The sequence below is a fragment of the Anguilla rostrata genome, chromosome 2, assembly GCF_018555375.3.
Source record: "Anguilla rostrata isolate EN2019 chromosome 2, ASM1855537v3, whole genome shotgun sequence".
Lineage (NCBI taxonomy): Eukaryota > Metazoa > Chordata > Actinopteri > Anguilliformes > Anguillidae > Anguilla > Anguilla rostrata.
Genome location: NC_057934.1, coordinates 46,474,322 through 46,495,166, shown reverse-complemented (window position 1 = coordinate 46,495,166; position 20,845 = coordinate 46,474,322). Strand labels below are relative to the sequence as shown.

General features: G+C 37.6%; 3 protein-coding genes across 5 annotated transcripts; 1 reads left to right on the top strand and 2 right to left on the bottom strand.

The window, feature by feature from the left end:
* The first annotated feature begins 223 nt into the window (after positions 1-223).
* On the top strand, positions 224-1,611 carry bud31 (BUD31 homolog). The gene is made up of 4 exons (XM_064322588.1): positions 224-423; positions 561-683; positions 802-968; positions 1,129-1,611. Exons 1-4 carry the CDS (start codon positions 330-332, stop codon positions 1,177-1,179), a joined length of 435 nt encoding a protein of 144 aa, XP_064178658.1. The 5' UTR covers positions 224-329; the 3' UTR covers positions 1,180-1,611.
* Positions 1,612-1,961: 350 nt separating this feature from the next.
* On the bottom strand, positions 1,962-6,609 carry ptcd1 (pentatricopeptide repeat domain 1). The gene is made up of 8 exons (XM_064322584.1): positions 5,701-6,609; positions 5,482-5,622; positions 4,801-5,019; positions 4,609-4,710; positions 3,430-4,158; positions 3,182-3,298; positions 2,472-2,654; positions 1,962-2,299 (listed from the first exon to the last, which is right to left on the bottom strand). The coding sequence occupies exons 1-8, from the start codon at positions 6,175-6,177 to the stop codon at positions 2,147-2,149; spliced, it is 2,121 nt and encodes a 706-aa protein (XP_064178654.1). The 5' UTR covers positions 6,178-6,609; the 3' UTR covers positions 1,962-2,146.
* A 3,012-nt stretch (positions 6,610-9,621) lies between these two features.
* atp5mf (ATP synthase membrane subunit f) lies at positions 9,622-10,964 on the bottom strand. 3 transcript variants are annotated; one of them, XM_064322589.1, is made up of 4 exons: positions 10,813-10,964; positions 10,159-10,266; positions 9,921-10,037; positions 9,622-9,759 (listed from the first exon to the last, which is right to left on the bottom strand). In XM_064322589.1, the coding sequence occupies exons 1-4, from the start codon at positions 10,826-10,828 to the stop codon at positions 9,731-9,733; spliced, it is 270 nt and encodes an 89-aa protein (XP_064178659.1). In that variant the 5' UTR covers positions 10,829-10,964; the 3' UTR covers positions 9,622-9,730. The 3 variants fall into 3 exon arrangements, with proteins under 3 accessions (XP_064178659.1, XP_064178660.1, XP_064178661.1); XM_064322590.1 differs by lacking the exon at positions 10,813-10,964 and adding an exon at positions 10,530-10,765; XM_064322591.1 differs by lacking the exon at positions 10,813-10,964 and adding an exon at positions 10,386-10,409.
* Positions 10,965-20,845: the final 9,881 nt, after the last annotated feature.

The following is a 20,845-nucleotide window of genomic DNA, read 5'->3' as shown; positions in this document are numbered from 1 at the left end:
TCATGATTGTAGCAAATATAAGAGAGAAAGATGTTATGAGAGGTGAGAACAAGTTTGCAGGAGATAGGAGAGGAACTAGATGCTCACTGCATGAGGTTTTTTCATACAGTAGTTGAAAGCAACGCGGTTAATTAACAGAATTTGAGGGGGGGGTTTTTTTCGATAGCCCCAACTAGTTCTCAGTTCGCACTCCTGATCAGTGGGTGGCAGTAGTGCACCCTTTGCTGTTTGTAAACCGCCGTTAAAGGAAACCAAAGAAGACAGAAAGACGAGGAAACAACAGCGATATTCTTTTTGCGACTGCTTGTTGTCTTTGTACTATTTCAGCAATGCCGAAGGTAAAAAGAAGTAGAAAACCGCCTCCAGACGGGTGGGAGTTGATTGAACCAACTCTGGATGAGCTGGATCAAAAAATGAGGGAAGGTGAGTTCGACAGAATCACGACCGTTGATTGCTAACGTTTTAGCAGCGGCAGTGAACATGATGGTGGCTAACAAGGTAAGCCAATTTATGTGGTCGATTGGTACATTTATATATCACGACTTTGATTTTAATCACAGCCGAGACTGAGCCACACGAAGGCAAACGGAAAGTGGAATCTCTGTGGCCCATTTTCAGACTGCACCATCAACGGAGCCGCTACATTTTCGACCTTTTCTACAAACGAAAGGCTATCAGTAGAGGTACGTATGCGGCCGGTTGCTGAATGCGATGCAGATATGGTGTACTTACTCAGATCATTTTTCTTCACCAATCTTTGCCCAAATTGACTTGCAAAATTGTGGCGAAATACATCGACAGAGCTCTACGAGTACTGCATCAAAGAAGGGTATGCAGATAAGAACCTGATCGCGAAGTGGAAGAAGCAGGGCTATGAAAATTTGTGCTGCTTACGTTGCATCCAGACCAGAGATACAAACTTCGGAACAAACTGCATCTGCAGAGTGCCGAAAAGCAAACTTGAAGTGGTGAGCTCTATTTCTTTTTTCATGTTCTATATTATGTAACAGTAATGCATGAGCTCTGTCAAAGCCTAACTTCTCAATATCTTTTGAGTAAACAGAGCAGTCGAAATTATGGTATACATTACTTGTACTCTTAAATGTCTTTTTTCCCCCCCTCCCATAGGGTAGGATTGTTGAATGCACTCACTGTGGATGCAGAGGATGCTCTGGCTGAAATGCAGTTTTCTTTTCTGCGCCTCAAGACCATCTGTAGCCATTTTGTAAACATCAAAGGCCTATAACTTAAAGATTGTCCTGTCATGTTGATGTATATTCCTGGACAATGACCGTTTTACTGTTGTGAAATCAAATAACAAATCTGGAGTTGCAAAGGATGTATACTCTTAAAGTATCAAGTTCAAGTTTTTAACAGTTAAGGAAGTTTTGTGAACGCTTACTACTTGTAGTCTGGCTGACAATGGCATTATCAGTGGCATTTCTGGACCAAGGAATGTTTTATTTGAACCTATTTTTAATTTACTTTAGTTACCACCCTTTTTTATTTTTTTTGATTTGCCGTGAAAAGTTCCTATCCAGGTTTATTTAATTCCCGGGCAACACAATGTAATTGACTACAATAAATTAAAATTTTCATATTTTCACTAAATTGCAGTGAATACATTTTCTTCCAGTGTGCTTTGGATGTACTAGAAATATCAGACACTAAAGAGCTAATCAAAAGATTAGTTGAACAAAAACCAGCATGTACAGGCTACTCCAGGACAAGGGTTGAGAACTGCTGTCCCCAGACAAGGGCATGCTTGTATTCTAATTTTGATAAGGAGTTTACACCGATTGCCAGCACTAGGTCTCATCTACATCTCCGGTTAAGAACCAATGTTGTTAAAGTATTTAATGCAATACAATTAATCTGTTAAGGAAATCTTTAATATAAAATTTAAGTAGTTTATTTATTGAAGAAACAAACCTGATAACAATATATAATAATAATAACAATTTTTGGTTATTTTCACTTTATTATGAAGTATTTCAATATGATACAGCTATTTATTTTAACAAATTTTGTCAATACTCTTAACATTAAAATAACTCTCAGCATCTCTCAGTCATATACATCTTTAATGTATAATAGATTTTTTGTAATCATTGATTCATTATTTGTTTCTGGGTAGGCTGATTTATTAACTGCCCTCAGACTTCATAGGTTCCTTTCTTGGTGGTTTATATTTATCCCAAGGATGTGGAGTATTCTGTCCTGGCATTGACTTCAGCCACTGAAGGTAATACCCTCTGAAGCCATCAATCTTCTCCAGGTAGTTGTTTTTGGCTTTGTACTGAAAAAGAAGAGTATACAAGAATGTAAATGTTAAAAGCATAACTGTTGCCTTCTGAACACTGACAGTGATTACCAAATTTAATGGAAAGTTAATATGATTCTGTTACTTGTACATTTAGGTTAGACTTAAGTCTGTCTGCGTTGTGAGTTAAATCGCTTCACATTCTGACCTTGTCAAAGTTTGGTGGGTACTGAGCAGCAAATTCTAGCTGCCTTATGATGACTTCTGTTGCAGGAACCTGGTTGTGCTTCATACTTTTCAGGATCTCTTTCAGGTACTTGTAATCCAGCTGCTTGGAAGCTCTACTGATTAGAGCACTATATACATGGGCATTGGGAGTAATACCTGAAACCTGAAAAAAAAGAAGGGAAGCATTGAAACAAGCCAGAATTACACTACATGACCAAAAGTATCTTGACAGTCTGGGCTGTTTTTCATGGTTTGGCTAAGGCCCCCCTAGTTCTAGAATTGGGTATGTTAAGAACGGTGTGGAAAAACAATAATGGCCTACAGAAAGCCCCTGACCTCAACCCCATCCAGCATCTTTGGGATCAGTTGGAAAGCCAACTGCGAGCCAAGCCTAATCGGCCAATCAGTGCTCGACCTCACTAATGCTCTTCTGGCTCTGAATGGAAGCAACTCCCTGCAGCAGTGCTTCAGCATCTAATATAATGCCTTCCCAGAAGAGTGAAGGTTGGTATAGCAGCAAAGGGTGGACCAACTCCATATTAATGCCCATAATTTTGGATGAGATGTTGGATGTCAGGTATCTACATACTTTTGGCCGTTTAGTGTATGTTTTAATGAAGCAGAACACAACTCCACACTATTGAACTACTGGTAAATTTCATAACTGTCACCAGATTAATATGCTTTTACCTTCATATCTGACAGTAGCTGCAGTCCATCCTCCTCTCTGCTACAGGCAACTGCCAAATTGCTGTATGTGTGAAGATTAGGTTCCAAACCCATCTTTGCCACTACTGGCAAAAAAGCCTAAAAAATTGACATTGAGAATGTAAATTTGCAGGTTATTCCTACATTCAAGGTGAATCTGAACTGCACTTCAATATGAACAATGCAGATTGTATATTTCATTTTTAATTCTTAAGTTTTATATTTCATACCTTTGCCCCTTCAAAGTCCCCTGACTTTGCCTTTTTGCGCACAAGGGAATTGAAGAAAGAGATGTCTGGTTTTAGTTTGTGTTGTTCAGCAACCAAGAGCAAGCTCAATTCTGATTGCTCACCAGGTGCTATAATATCTGCTAACAAAGTCAGAGTCTTGATGTCGGGCTTCAAACCATCTGCCTCCATTTTGCTAAGTAATCCCTCCATGTTCCCTATCAGTGCCAGCCGATCAGAGGCACTAGTCACAGCCCCCAAGGAGATGACATTTGTCATATTTATCCTTCGGTCAAGAAGATTGGGAAAGCTGGCCCTGGCCACTGAAGACTGTAGAGAGCTTGTTTCAGTGGGAACCATTTGGTTATTGCTCATGGATTGTAATTCTGAAGTGATGTAGGAATTTAAGTTATTCTGCTTTATATGAGGCTGGGTGTATGTTTCCTTGGACAACTTGTCTGCCTCTTTCTTATTCAATGAAGTAACTTCTGTGTCCAGAAGAAGGCTGGTTTCAAAGACATCTATGTCCATCACATGTGGCTCTTCTTTATCTCTTGCCTTCTGACCTCTCCTTCCTTTAGAAATTTTTTGGGAAAACTCCTCTTCATTCCTCAGAAGCAAACAGGAGGCCAGAGCAGGATCCCCAATACCACAATCCCGAGCAGCACGCAGCAACAAGTTATAACTGTGAGAATTGGGCCTTATCCCCATCTTCAACATCTGACGCCAAACCTGAAACGAAAACAAAAAGGACAACTAGGGCAACTAATACATTTCCCAGATTAAATGGTGAACTTATGAAAGCAATGCAGAATCAAACTTGGAGATACATTTTCTTCCCAATTTGGAATGCCAAATCGTGCTTATCAATGCTCATTGCATCTGGAAGAGAGCAGACGAGCATGAAACTTCAGCTGTCGCTTCTTGTTCCACAGTTTGCAAGTTGGGCTCACACAGACATGATTTGTAAGACACTGCATGTGCTGCTCAACAGGTAATGGGGGTAGCTGGCATCCAAGGACATGCAATTGTCTTGGCTGACTGAAACCCTCCCACCCTCGGGAGACATTACAACCAACAGGGCATCATCCTACGAGTTACCCAGCAACCCAAGATACTTCGAACGTAGACATTTATTTTATGCGGTAACATGACGGCGGAATACACTAAGGCGAGTCTAACCTGCAGGGAAAACCTGAATCCTTGGTCTTTATCTTTAATACAGCCCATCAAGAGAAAGTTGAATGTTTCCTGCGTGACTGCATGGCCATTTTGCAGCATCTCCTACAGCAATATAAAAAAATATGGCAGATTCAGTTCATCTGATAAGAAAAATTACATGAAGCCAAAAACAATCCCCCAATCCATTCATACCCGCAGAACGTGAAAACAGGCTCTGATGTCAGAGCAAAGTGCCTGGGTCTTCAGTAGGGCATGGTAAGTGATCAGGCTGAGTTGAACGTTCTTCATCTTCAACTCTTGCTGCAGTTTGAGAGCCTGCTGCAAACCTGAGTCCTTCCAGGGGGACTCTGCACAGGCATTGAACAGAGCAGTGTAGGTGGCATCTGTAGGTCGGAGGCCTTGCTTCTTCATCTGTTCATGAAACAAGACATGAAACTTCACAGTACTTCTGGCTAAATGCACATTTCACATTTTGCATTTAGTTGATCTCTTTTTAAAACAACTTTTATTTAGCCAGAAAAAATCGAATTACTTATTTTCTCTTTAACTGGGGAAATTAATCAAGTGCATGCATCATTACGCAACTGCAGGGGGTATGTTTAGATGGCTAGAATGAGACCACTAGTTTTGGAAACTGACAGGGATACTCAGATTAATACCCTTACCAACCCCAACATCGTTAAGAAAGCAGCAACCAGGTTTCCCTAGATCTCCCAAACAGAAAACTAACTATGAGCAGGGCAACAGGATGCAAAAGGGAGAAATAACAGCCACCAAATTAAATCAATGTAAATTTACAAAAGCACTCATTTAAATCACTTAACACATTTCTCAAAATGCGATAACCACTCTTGTCAAAATGTACAAACTTACATCATTATACAACTTGAAAGCCTTTTTGAGGAAACCCACACGTCCACAGCCTCCAATCAGCACAGTGTAGTTGTATTCTTCTGGCTGCAGACGCTCACCCTTCAGCATTTGCGTCTCAAACATATCTAGCGCCTCAGCAAGCTGTGGAGGACAAATTGCATGAAGAGACAGCGGCATTGCTTCATGTCAACAGTTGCAACTGTATGAAGTTTCCTCTACCTTGTCCTGCTTTATCAGTTTCTTGCACTGAAGGAAGTACCAGTAAGATGTGTTTCTTATGACTGGTCTTGGCCTCAACTCTTCCATATCATTCTCATCAGCACTTGCTCTGTAATTCAGGTCCTGAAATTCAGGTGATGTCTTTCGGAAAATCCTCCTGGTTGCAAAGTTTCTGGAATGGGACCCAAAGTCCTCCTCAGTTTTATTGTCAATGGCATCATCACCAGTTGCACACCCCTTTGGGATTCCTGATGTTAAACTGTCTCGTGGATTCTTCAAAGATACAGTCGAAACGTGAAATCTTCTAGATTGTGTATCTGTCCTTGAAGGCAGCGACATCAGAGGACACACGATTCTCCAAGGATTCTTCCAAATAGAAATGTATGGGGATGTGGGTACAGTTAAGCGTTTCACACCGCAAGCAAACATATTTACTCGGCTTGTGAAATACTTCATGAAATACAGATATGTAGACATTACTGAGCTTAGCTCAAGAAGTTCGCCACCACGCAGAAGAAGAAAAAAAATACTGGCCTTTCCACTACCTAAACCTACAGTAATACCAATATCGAACCACCATTATCCTACAAAACCATTACGTGTCTATAAATTTCACTTTTAACAGACAAGTTATCCGTAGCTAGCTAGTATTTCAGCTGCATCACTAGGATATCAAGCTAATTGTTGCAGTAACAACCAAATAACAGCAAGATACACTTTTACATCTGATATCTGTACAACGGGTTGAATGCGAAACAGACCTATTAGTAAACAAGCTTTACAAATTATTAATAATCGCTCGAGCAATAGCTTTTAACAGACACCGAGAGCCTAAAGTACTAGCAAAATATTTGGTACTAGTACAGGATTCCTCACATGAGAACCACGACATCCTGAAAAATGCTTTCTACCAGACCTACTGGTAGATGGCAGAGTGTGTGATTTGCCCTGCGATACCCCCCTGGTTGAAGTTACAAGAACAAAAGCTAATTATTTTCTTGTCACACTCGCACTAATTTTTTTGTTGATATGTGAAGTCTGCTTGATATCACTTAAGAACCACTGCCACGAATTTAACATAGTTTAAACATTCATATATTGATTACATTTGCCTAGTTCAGAGTTCAGTAAATCAGGAAGAAGGCTGTCTAGATACTGTTCGGGGTGGTTGATCATCAAACGTGAAAGTTGGTTATTTCTCAGATGAGTTATAGGTATTTCATGCGTATATGTTTCGTTTCGCATTCTTGAACTGATTTTTCGCGTTTCCGTGACCGAGCCATCCACTAAGTAAACATGCAGGTCTTCAGTGAAGTTAAAGAGAACATAAAAAAAAAAAAAAATCCTGTGTGTGTGTGTGTGTGTGTGTGTGTGTGTGTGTGTGTGTGTGTGTGTGTGTGTGTGTGTAAAAAAATAAAATTATATATGTATATATATATACACTCTCTCTCTCACACACACACACACACACAGTCTGGTGACAAAAGTTAAAAACCTGAATAAATGTAAATGCTTCCATACAGGTGTGCTGTACTGCATGATACAGTTAAGCAATTAACATCCTATCATGCTCTGTGGCATGTAGAAAAATGCTGAGCAGGCCCAGTTGACCTCGATTTTGGATCAAAATGTCAAGAGGGTTCATTATTGATGCATGGATGGCAAGAGTTTCAGTCACAAATACTGGTTAGTGTTTCAATAGGGACAGTGACTAAGATGATATCTGCGTTTAGATATATGGGAAAGACATCATTAAATAGGGTTGGAAATTGTGGTCAATTTGATGACCGTGATGCTTGTGCATTAGAAAAAACAAGAGCCACTCTTCCTCAGATGACTGATAATGTCAATGCAGTACTTGATCAAACTATCAGAAAGAAGTCTATCGACAACTACATAGAGAGGGATTTTATAGTAGGGTTTCAGTGCATTCTCAACAAGTGGATGAGTGCTTGTGTGGGGTACACCAAGAGAATGGTACAGGGCTAAATGTTTGAACCCAACAGTGAGGGGGTCCGGTGGCTGTTATGCTGTGAGGGGCATTTTCCTGGCATAGTTTAGGTAAACTTGTTCACTTAGAGAGAAGGGTCACTGCACATCAATACAAAGTTATTCTGCATGATCACCTTTATCCTATGATGAATCATTTCTATCCTGATGGGAGTGGTTTCTTCCAGGATGACACAATACCCCCATCCACAGAGCCCAAGGGGTCACTGAATGGTTTGATGAGGATGAAAATTATGTGAATCATATGCTATGGTCTTTGCAGTCACCAGATCTCAACCCAATTGAACACCTATGGGAGATTTTAGAGCAACTTGTTAGACAATGCTCTCCACCACCATCATCAAAACACCAAATGAGAGAATATCTTTTGCATGAATGGTGCTTCATCCCTCCAGTAGTTTCAGAGACTTGCAAGACTTGTAGATATATTATATGTGTGTTTGTATGTATGTACATATATATATATATATGTATGTATGTAAAAATCATAATGTTTTTGATGAGTTCAGTGTCATCAATATTTCTGCATTGAGTAATTAGCCCAATTATTTTTCTTGTAGTGGGAAAAAAACATAAATTCACATGCTTCTTAGTATCTTATGAATGACCTCTTCCCTTGTGTTCAAATCACTTTTTTTCCAACATCATTATTATATGAAATATTTCAGGATGATCACTTCCTCTAATTCTGTCATTTTCATTAATTTGATCGCATTGAAGAAGCCAGCTCCAGTAAGAAAAGGAGTCATCAAATTCCAAAACCACTCGATTAGATTAAGATCATGGTATTAGTGAGGAAAATGCTTCATCTTTCTATATTGTATAGTTCTCATAGATCATTGATTATACTGGCTATACTGTAGTTCTCATAGATCATTCTTTAATCTATTTGCAGACTCAGATTTAGAATGAAAGTTTGGTGGATATTTCATTGGAGCTGCAGAAACACATATCTAATGAGTGTAACAAGACAAAGTACAGTATATCCAGAATTAATTTGCAACAGTGAAATTAATCTGCTGTGGACAAATAGTATTTTGCATATTCTACCAAACAGATCAGTAATTACAACAGGTAGGTACACTGCATTTTTATTAAGTGTAATATGACCATGTCATTTTTAAAATGATATAATGTGGGTTTTAAGACTAGCATGATAACTTGGAAGTTATGCTGAAACTGTTTGTGACAGCATGGAAAAAATGTGTCCATATTCTTTTGTACTCTTAATAATAAATAAATTTGAACAAAGGCAACAAAGGCAATTTCAGCTATCATCTGAAACTTCTCCTGACTCAATCACTGCCAGATTTGGTTATGATGATATTACAGGGGCCTAATCATAACATCTGCTGTGGTGAAAAAAAAAGAAGCAAAAAAACGCTGTCAACCTGCTCCAAGCAAAATGAGAACAGTGAGCCTTTATGGTATAAATGCATAGAAATGTGTATTTTTAAGAATCTTCATCTGAAATGAACTTTAAGGAATATTAATTGGGAAAATGTGATTATCACAGTGAATTAAGTCATTATATTGGTTGTTCAAAATGCATAATGTAGAATTTCATTATTATTTGAGTGGGATAATATCAATTTTAACAACAGTTACAATGGGGACTGAAGTATAAAAAAATGTTGGCCATGCTTTTTAAAAAACTTCTATACTGAGCACCCAGTTCCAATTCTAAACTCAATTGGGTCTTACACTTCAGTCAGAATAAAGCTTTGTGTCACTATCGCACTGTTTTGCATACTGCATACCCTAAGTCAAACAGTTTGGTAGAGGCAGTTTGAGAATGTTTAATTAAACCTATTATCTAAGGATTGCCTCAATTATATACCTTCATGTACCATTATCCAAGTAAAGAGTCAAACTAGACATAATACAATTCAGATATGATTCAAACGGGGCCACAACACATTACATTTTTATTTTGGTCACATATCACTTGGTGCAGATGCAGAATGGGTGCAGATGTGTTATTCACATAACTCTGAAGAATGACACGGCTCAAGAATCTTCAGTGATACTTCCTCCAGCGGTCATGTTCTGAGGAAAAGAAATAAAAATAAAAGCAGAGCTTTTGGAAAACTTACTTTTTAAATGTAATGCTTAATATTATATTTGGTATAAGAGGTAATGTCTGAAACGATTGGAAAACTGGTGTTCGATTCTGATACAATTATCTCCATTAATAACTCGTAACTCACTGATGTGATCATATTCCCACACGTAGCTTAGGATGACATAACCTGTCAGGAGCATAGCAACCCCACCAATGCCACCCTTCTTCACATTTATGTACTTGTTGTAGTATCTGTCGTGGCCTGCAGATTAGGAAGAACCGCACATTAACGACGAGGCAGGAGTGATGAATATCATATATATCTTATCTTATGCAAGGCAAGTATTTTCTCTCTACAATCAATCCGATGCCAGAACACTCACCCCTGACAACAGCAGCGATGATTCCGTTTGGAGATAAGTCCTTCGTGCCTATCCACGCCATAAACTCTCCTAATTTAACATCCATCAGCCTCTTTTCGGCCATGGGCACTGCAAAGGAAATTGCATTAGTTAAAGGCTACATGCAAACAGCAATACAATAGACGGATAAACCGCAGATTTAGAAAGAGTTTAATAAACATATTACAATAACAGCCTTTTTAACCTACACAGCTTTACTTCATCAACTGTGGCAATGTAGCAAAATAGCAAACAATGAGACTTGTACTATTATACACAGCTAGCGAGCTACCTTCCACAACATTCTACGCATGCCTGGTAGAAAAATTAACTTCAGAATAGACACAACTCACTTCAATTTTTTTTTTGGTCCTCGTTAGCTAACTAGCTAACTAACCTAGATACTTAGCACGGCACGAGTAACAGCAAAGACTGACTTGAAAGGGAAAATGTGGCTATAATGACTGTAAGCTACAGCCTCGACTGAAACTCCTGACCGATATAACAGCTAGCCAACTAATCGGCTGCCGTTCGAGAAACAGCTAGTGCATACATGCATTGAATCAGAATTCAAATTAAACAACGGTAAGTAATTGCAACGTATTGTCGAACTGATGAACAACTCCGCATTCTTACCTGGTCTGTCAGCCATCTTGCACACCAAACAATTCGCGAATTTTGGACCATTGCGAACACCATACCTTCCTGTGCGAACAGATTCTCGAGCCAAAGTTCAAATGCGTTGTCTGCACTGACCTGTGGTTGAAAGTAAAACAATGTTTTATGAGGGTAGGTGATAAAACAGCTAAATATATGGAAATATATGATGGAATTTTGACCTTACTGTGCCATTACTCGCCGTACCTTGGATACTACCTCAGCACAGTGGTAGATTTCACTATACTGGAGAAAGTATGCTCATATAGGGGGAAAAAAACAAATAGCCCTGATTTAGTAGGACATATATTTTAAAATATATAGCCTATACATCCCAATACACGGTTATGGGTCAATAGATCCTGTTACAGGTCGGACAGGGTGTGTGCTTTATGCTCCTGAATTTGACATCAGAGTAAGAGAATTTTAGATCATGTCACAATATACAGCAGACATGATGGTAATTCTCCTTGCACTGCAGTGGCTAAAGGTAGTATATCCAGTAAGACTGATATTCAGACTCATGTGCAGCGCTGTTAAATTTAAAACCCTTTTCATCTGGATAAAGAGAGGGCATATTAAATGAAATATTACGAACATTATTTAGAATCAGTAAACGGTATTGTTCAACTGTTTGTAAATTTAATGTGCCCGTTCATGTCAATTTGCATAAGAAAACACCCTATCAATCCCATATCAGGCCATTCATGGTTCTCCGCAAACATATCTACACGGTATATGCATGGTCCCTAAAGACGCACTATCTCCCCAAGGCACGATTAGGCAAGTAATCCAAAGCAACAGATACTCCATTGTTAATGTTGAGGTTGGCTGTGTGCTTGTGGGTCTTTATATATCATTATTACACATCATCATCAATCACTCATCAATAAGCAAAATGAATTGCGCATTCCCAAAAAGGTTATTATTGTATACTGAAATGATATTATTGTATAACTAAACTGTGGGGAAAAAAATGTTATCATGAGCTGAAATAAGAATAAAAATGAAAGTTTCTTAAAAAAATGAAAACTAAAATAAAACTAGCTGACCTCTTAAAACTAACTAAAACTGTACTGATATTGAAACCAAAAACTTGTGAAAAATTCAACATTAGGTTAGTTCATGTGGTTAAAATCAACAGCTTATTATTTAATATTCATATGATATTGATATAATTGTATTGACAAACATTTTGTTGTTAATATGAGGTCTGTAACTGCCTAAAATAATTCTAAAGAGAAACATCTTATGTGTATTAGTAAAAGAAGCCTTGTAAAAAGAAGCCAAATAGTTTTTTGTGATTAGTTGTTGATGTCAGCTTTACTGGCTGTTGCTCATCAAATGTGCACAGAAGGGAAATCTTCTCCACTGAGTTACCAAATTATAGCCCATTTACCCCTGCAAGCCTTTGATAAATCAACCTATAAATCACCATATTAATAGTGTATTTAAATAGTAATAACCTTACATTTTATAGTTCACGGATTCTCTGAAAGCATGCATTTTTATCACAAACTATAAAAATGTAGCAGTCCGAAAATTAATAGTGTTTTATGTTCCAACATTTCATCCATCCTTTCTCTAAACCACATACTCCTTAACAGGGTCACAGTGGGGCTGAAGCCTATCCCTGTAGACATTGGGCAAAAGGCAGTAATACACCCTATACAGATGTATTCCTGTCTTTCAGTTCATCACAGGGCCCACACACCATTCACTGGCACATTCATACCCCAAGGACAATGTAGACTCTCCACTTAACCTGTATGTCCTTGGACTGTGGGAGGAAACCAGGGTACCAGAGGAAACCTCCATGATCAGGGGGAACATTCAAACTCCGCAGAGAATGGCTGCTGTGAGGTGACAGCACTACTCTCGATACCTCTGTACTTCTCCCTTTCCCCTCCCTCATATATGTTATATCTATTCCAAAGACAGTGGCCACAGATTATTTGTGTACAACCTTTGAGCTTTCCGCAAGGTTTTTTGTTGATTTTTCTGGGTGTTTTAGGAGGGATTTTCCACTAGAGGGAGACGGAAACATGAGCACATTGTGTTTTTTTGGGCTTCACATTGTGCGTGGCAAAAATAACCACTAAATGTTTTAAATGTTCTGCTTATTGTCCTCAACTTGCAACTTGATTTTATAACAAACTTTAATGTTGACCTTTTTTAAGTCGAGCTTCAGTATTTCCCCTTGTTCCCCTTGGTATATGTTGTATACATTTAGATGTGAATCTTAAGAGCATGCATGAATTCCTTGAACTTTACAGTAAACAATGTGGAAAGTGAAAACATGATGACTAATCAGTGATTCTCCTGATGCACACAAGTGAATATAATATATAATATAGGCTATAATATGGAGAGTATGATGTTGATTATTATGGAAGGAAATAAGACATTTAGATTGGCTGGCTGGGTTTTACATACTGAGCTATTGCCGGCTTTTGTTGATTAGCCCACAGATATCAAACCCTGAAACTGTTTTGTCTGTTTTGAAAGCACAATGCTTGATTATAACTGTCCCCTGTTGAAAGGAGTGTTTGGACAAATCACCTAGATTTTGAAAAGGAGAATTAGGTGAAACAAAATATCTTTTTATTGTTTAAAATTATTTAGACATTCTTAAAAACACTGCTTTAGCACAAGAGGAATACTCCTGCTTGTTTTATGTGCATGTTCTATATTAAAATGGCACATAAACAATTAGTAGTTATTGTCAAAAAATGTATTGACAAACATAATACAGTGTTAGGGTTTCTATTTATGACTAAAATGAATATATTGAATGTCTTGAATGTTGAAATTATGTTGTCATGTCTATTGGTGGTTCATTATAATCATCATAATTCATAAATCATCATAAATGAATTACTGTGAAATTATTTAGCCAAAATTAAAAACTCTTTTTTTCACTATTTTGTGAATTGCTCTTACTGGGGGCTGGCTGCCTCGCTGAGTCACTGACTTTCCGTTATTGAAACATGTGCGAGTGGGGGTGGTGAGCCGTTGATGGCGGTATTAGGCCGGAAGCATATCCTTCGCAAATACGCAAACACTTTCTATAGCTATAAGACATATAGCTCAATGGTAAGTTACAAGTAGCTAACATTTAATTGTGTGCTGACAGCTTATCGATGACTAAATAGCTACTTAGCTAATGTCCATTTAATAGTGAAGCTAGCTTAGTTGGCTATCAGTAGTCAGAGACCTTGATTAGGTATGGAGCTCACCATACCTTGGTTTCATTGACCTTTTTTGTAATTGATTAAAAATATGAATAAAAACTGATATAAATTAGACTTTAAATAAAGAGGAAGTATCAACTGGTTCCTTTGTGAAAAGAAGGTCCAGTGGCATTTATAAACAAAAAGTCATGGATCAAATAGGTTCCAGTTTCTGACAGACAATATTCCCAGAGTCTGGATGAACTAGGCTTGCCTAGTCTTGTTTCATTACAGTAATATTCTGAAAAAAGTCATGCATATTTTTATGATAGTTAACAGTTTCCTTTTTATTAGAAATATGGTGTTATATTTTCCTTTTGCTTGTTTAAAGACAAAGGCTATTTCTTTTTCAGTGAATTGATGATGAGTGCTCCAACATTTGTACTCTTAAAAAATGTATTTGTAATGATGACTGCTTCTTGGCTGGCCAATGTCTAGCAGCTGAGACCAAATAATCCAGATGCAAGAGAATTCTATTAAGTCTAATGGCATAATTACGCAATGTCCTGCTCTGTTCTTAGGGCATCCCTAAAGTAAATTAGATTTTGGGAGGGGTACTGTAGTTTGTTAGATGAATCAGGGTCTGCTCATGCTGCAGGTCATTATTTCAACTCATTTGTTTGGGCAATTGTGCTTCTTTTTTTTTGCAGCTTGACTGCAACAGATAAAGTAACAAAAGGCAATCCTCCTCAAGTTAAATGAAAAACATCTCCAATGAATATTTGCATTCTTGACAACATGAAAAGACTACTCATGTTATTGTTTCCTTGATGACTTTTTTTTCAGACGATTGATCAACAAGAGTCATTGAATCACTTGTAAAACAAGGAGCATTCTGGTGATAATAAATAGCATTTTAGGATGCAGCACTAAAATATAATAGGCCTGAAAAACCTGTGTCTGTTCCAAATATAAAATGGATGGTTCAGAAACGAAAAGCAGCTGTTACTTGATAATGATAATTTAAATGATTTTCGTATCACCATTCATTTAGTACTGAGCAATAACAATTCCACTTTTGTTAAACATTTGTTATAATCCTTCATTTCTTTATTAAAGGTAATGTATTGCTGCTGATGTTTGTTTAAATCCAAGTGTGACCTAAAGACTAACAGAATATTCTTATGTACAGTGGGTTTTATATTATATCCCTTTATATTGATGTGAGCTGCTAGCTGATTCAAAGAACTAGCTGGGTCACTGACTATCCGACAGTAATATGAAGTGATGGTAAATGACTCCATGTTTGCCCTGCATTAGGGACAGTTTTTGCCCAGCATTAGAGCTGCAGCTCTTCTGCATAATCTCATCAGGCTATAGCAAGTCACTGTTTTGAACACTATTTTCTACAAGAGAATGGATACCATCTTTGAATGAGCACATACATTTTTAATTTCATGGTATTTAGATTATAATTCCAGTCATTAAAAACACTATATGACCAAAAGTAACTGGACACCTCTTGGTCTGGGGCTGTTTTTCATGGTTTGGGCTGGGCCCCTTAGTTGCAGTGAAGGCAAATCTTAATGCGACAACATACAATCACATTCTAGACGATTCTGTGCTTCCCCAGCAGTTTAGGGAAGGCCCTTTCTTGTTTCAGGATGAAAATGTTCCTGGGCACACAGCAAAGCCCATATATAAATAGCTTTTGCCTGCACAGAGCCCTGACCTCAACCCTTTGGGATCAATTGGAAAGCCAACTGTGAGCCAGGCTTAATAGCCCAATCAGTGACCGGCTTCACTAATGGTCTTCTGGCTGAATGGAAGCAAAGTCTCACTGCTGTATCTATGTCTCAAAAATGCATTTACTGTCTGGAGAGGTATTCATGACCACTGACAGCAAAAGATACCTTTTATCAATAGCAAGCATTTGTTGTTTTAGTGTCACTGTCCTATTAGAACTTTGGAGAATGAAAAAGAGCAATGCTGTCATTCTTTAATACATTTTCTAATCTCACTAGAGAATCAATATCATGCATACTGAGTTATGGCCAAGGTCCAGCAATTGGCCGTCATCCAAATTGAGCGGCGCTTTTAAAATGATTGGGGAGGATTTCTTTATTTTAACAGCCAATAACTTTCTGTTGAGAGTATGTATGAAGAACAGTGTTCAGTCATTTCTAGCAATTCACTCTGCTTTTGTATATTTCTGTTGCAGATTGCAACATAATTCAAATTGCAAATTGCATTGCAATTGAAGGTAAGAATCTTTTAAATGTCCAAATATTCCCCCAAACCTTGTATCTGCATTTGGAGTGTATTCCCTTGGGGGTGTAGTCTGTATGTGGTTCCCTTGATATTTCATAGTCATAATTTTAAAGCAATTTTTGCTTAAAGAACTGGCTGCCAGTTCAATTTGTATTCTTTGTCAGTCATGTGTTGAAGTAAAGGGAGCGGTTGGGTGAATTAATGGATCTCATTAAAATTTATTACAGAGCCAACCATTTACTAAATGTTCACACTAAATGCATGAGTCAGGAGTTCAATAACTACAGAGCATTTTGATATTGCAATCAAATGTAAGGAGCATTGGCAACATTTAGATGTTAAGAAGACAATTAAGATGGCACCGTTATTCCATAATTAAGACTCTTAGCAGTCTCCACTTACCCTTCATTTGGGTACCAGTATATTTTCTTTTCAAGAAAAAGATGAAAAGGAAAACGTATATAGAATTTGTCATATGAGCAGTGCCCCCTGTAAGTGTTTCAGGTGTCTATTAAATAATTAATTACAGTAAGTTATTCATATTTTGACTTGGAGTAAGAGAAAAGTTTAGTAATCTAGAACTCAATATTAAAAACAGTTGACATATCACCTGGGATACAGAGATACATGTTGTATCAATTACAACTTCAGTAATTCCCCAATATGCCCAATATGTTTGCACCTCCAGTTACTTTTAAAAATTGGTATCCACTAGAACTTCATTTATCACTTTGTTAAGCATGACTAAATCTGACTGAAGCTAACATTTTCTATTTTTTCCCATCTATTTTACACAATACAATATTAACTAATGATCAAAGCTTGAATAAGCCTCTAGATTACAATCTGCATAGATATGCAGGAGGGGGCTTCTCTTGATGTAATAAATCAAAAACGTTTTAAACTGATGAATATCATAATAGATATTCCACTTCAGGGTACCATTTTAAAGAGGACATTTTCCATTTATCGCACACACTTACGACAGATTGATTTACATCATCAATCAATAACGGCACTACCCCTCTGGGAGTCCATACCCCCTTTCTGTCCTCATCTGTGCATTCCACGTAATGCACATTTTTGGTTGCTATGTATTGATACAGAAGATTGTTGCAGGGCATATTTTAACAGCACGTCGAATGTTCAGAATCAAGCCAATCTATATTTTTGACAGAGGATAGGGGACCAAGCTGGTCCCCTATGCTCTGTCATATTGGGAATGAGGGTATGAGTATACACACACATAAAGGGATGACAGGTTAACAAAATATCCTCTTCTTACTCTTTCCTGGCAGTCTGGTGAGAATTTGTGTACATGACAAAAATAATAGGCCCCTTTGTGAAAATGGCTCTTCCTACCATTAAAGGAAACATGAAGCCAATATATTGGAACTAATTAACATCTAATTAATCGGTATGCTGAAAAATGTGATTGACTGTTATTTAGTAAATTCAACGTGACCTAGAACAACTGTATTTTTTTGAGAATCTCCCACAGTTATGTGTAATATTTTAACAAAAATTTATTACAATAAAAATAATTTGTTTTCATCTGATGAATAATGCAAAGCTAATAAGAATTTTTCCTAAATACACTCTATTCCAAATCATGCGCATGATTTGACAATATGTTCCTCAAATAATATTTTAAAAATTGTCGTTGCATTTGTAACACTAAAAATAATATTATCATTTCATTCTAAACCCAAATTGAGCAACCCCTTTAAAATGCATCAGCCCATGGTAATATTGAATGTCAAAGATGATTCTTCTTGCAGTGCACCTGCAATGCTTGTATAAATTCTGTAAATAATATTCTGTCATTTTATGCACCATCATTTCAATCTGAAACGATACCAAGGCTAGGTAAGCTCCACACATGGCTACACAGAGTTGAACGGAGGCTGAATAGATGGCCTTGTTTTGAAACCGCCTCGAGAGACAGACTTAGACATGGGACCTTGATGTCCTAATGGGTTGCCATAGTGACATAGTACTTGGGAGCCGGTGGAAAAAAGAGGGAAAAGGGAGAGAGCGAGTGTGAGAGAGAATGTGTGTGTGTTTGTGTGTATGTGTGCGTGTGTGAAAAGTGGGGGGGGGGGGGGGGGACAAACTATAGTGCATGGCATAGCTGTATGCCTCTCCAGAACAAAGCTGTAAGATATGACCTTCAAATATGGCAGTTCAGTTTATCTCTCTTTCTCTCTCTCAGTCTTTCTAATTTTCTGTCCTCTCTCTTTTCATATCTCAATTTCCACAGATATATTCCTTCCGGTCACTCTGATTTCCAATATACATATATTCCTCAGCTTTCTTTGTCAGTCTCTTTTCATTACTGTGGTCCTGTTAAGTGCAGTATACCTCATTATCTAAAAACCTCTTTGGCAGAGCTAATGTAATAAGTGACACAGGCCTCCCCCAGATGTGTAGATTTGACTATTGCTAAGTACCTCATGCTCTCAGGAGAGTGATTCCTCACCGCCTGTTTGGCAGGTAGTCAGGGTTTGTAAATCAACATTTTTATTCTCTTGCTGAAGTTTGATGATATTTTTGTTGTATGTAAGTTAATTTTTTATTTTAAACACCTTTCATGTTTTCCACAAGAACCTGCAGACATGGAAGGCTCCCTCAGGCAAACTTTGATTAAAGGAATATTGAGGATAAAAATTACCTCATAAATTCATCATCATAGTACTCCCCTTTTATAGTGTTTTTTTGTTTGTTGCAATTTTTAGTGAGCCAAACATGAAAATTTGATCTGTATTCTTCTCTCACAAGACTCCTGCATTTATGAATTTCTATTTAGTCATTACTTAAGCAGATATTAAAGCACCGCATTGATATTTAGAAATATATTTTGGAATATTGTTTCTAATTGAAGAAAAAGCTATTTATTCAAGGATTTTCATGAAACATTGGTTGTAAATATTTATTTATTTTCAATAGCCATTGTGTATAGTACTTTCTCAGTGATCCATGTAGACACATATTTTGCTTGAGCTGCAGTATATCTTGTGGTTTCGTTCGCAATGGTTGGGGACTGAGCAGTGAAATTAGCACAATATGCACTCAGCACCTATACACTTTCATCTCTGACACTGTTCCTGTTGACTTTTAATTCTGGAGCTATCTTGTGTTAAAGATTAAAGATTATTAAAGAAAATGAGTGAGCTGTGACACTGTACTGAAAATGAGTCTTTACCACCATGTTACAAATTTTACTTTCCAGTCAGGCATGAAAGGTGTTCACTGCTGCAGAATTAAAGTGACTACACTACAATTCTGAACTATCTCAGCCCCAACATTACTATATAATTTTAGGAACAAATATATTACATTAAGTTCAATGTAGATGGTGACATTAAGACATTCTGCATGTCATCTTTCATCTGTCCCAACTCACTGGGCTGACAGGCTCTCTCAATTCAATTTGGACTGATTTCTGCAGCCTAATGCTACATCGACAATAAATCAGTCTTACTCTGTAGATTATGTAAAAGATAATCCTTCGTTCAGGCTATGCTTCTGCAAAACAGTTGGTGTTTTTTTTCACGTAGGTAAAAAACAAAATTGGTTTTCTTTTTACTGAATGTTAAGATATTCATGCAAGTTGTTGCAGTTTATATCTAATGGAGAGGGGTCGTTGGGGTATGGGTCTACAGAAATGGCATCTCTCCCTTTCTCTCCCTCTCTCTCTCTCTCTCTCTCTCTCTATATATATATATATATATATATATATATATATATATATGCGAAAAGGCCCTTGCTATGTGTTATTAACAAGAAGAAAAGACTCCACCAGGCCAAGCATCGCCTACACTGGACCAGATTGGGAAAAGACAGATGCACATCCTTTTAGACCAGTAAATCATAGTTTCCGCTTCACTATAGCCAGAGGAATTGGTTTCTCTCTAGCTGCATTGATTTCTTCCTCCAGTTGTGCAATTTTACAAAAAAAAAAATTTGTTTGTTTGCTTGAAACCACAAGATAGTTGCCTACTGCCTCTTGATCTTCTTGGTCTTCTCCTGTTAACATTATATCCCATCAGCTGGACCCTTCTGAGTATGTACTGAACACTGCATCTGGAAATCCTAAGCTCGCACTAAGCCTATCACTTTTTCTTCTTTGCCATTTCTTGTAGCTTTAGGGTCTGTTTTACTTACACTACCTGCCAATGGTGTTAGGCTAGCTGTGGTTGTAAAAAATTGAATGTAGATGAGATTTCAGTCAATTAAACTACCCCCTCCGCCTCCCTCTCACCCCATATTTGCATTGCCGATTTTGAGGAAAGTTTTATTTAAGTTTATTTTTAAGTACAACTCATCTTTTATTACAAATCTAATTGTGGAGCAAAGGGCCAAATCGAGAAAAAATATGTCTTTGTCCCAAACATTATGGAGCTCACCATATATGTAATTGGAGCTACACATCTGGAAATTAAAAGTTTAAATGTATTGATGCCCACAGAGAAAGTATCTAGTTGGACACACAAAGCAAGCTCATATTTCACCAGGTCAAAAAAACTTAAAATATTTTGTATGCCCTTGGCCTACATTTTCCAAAT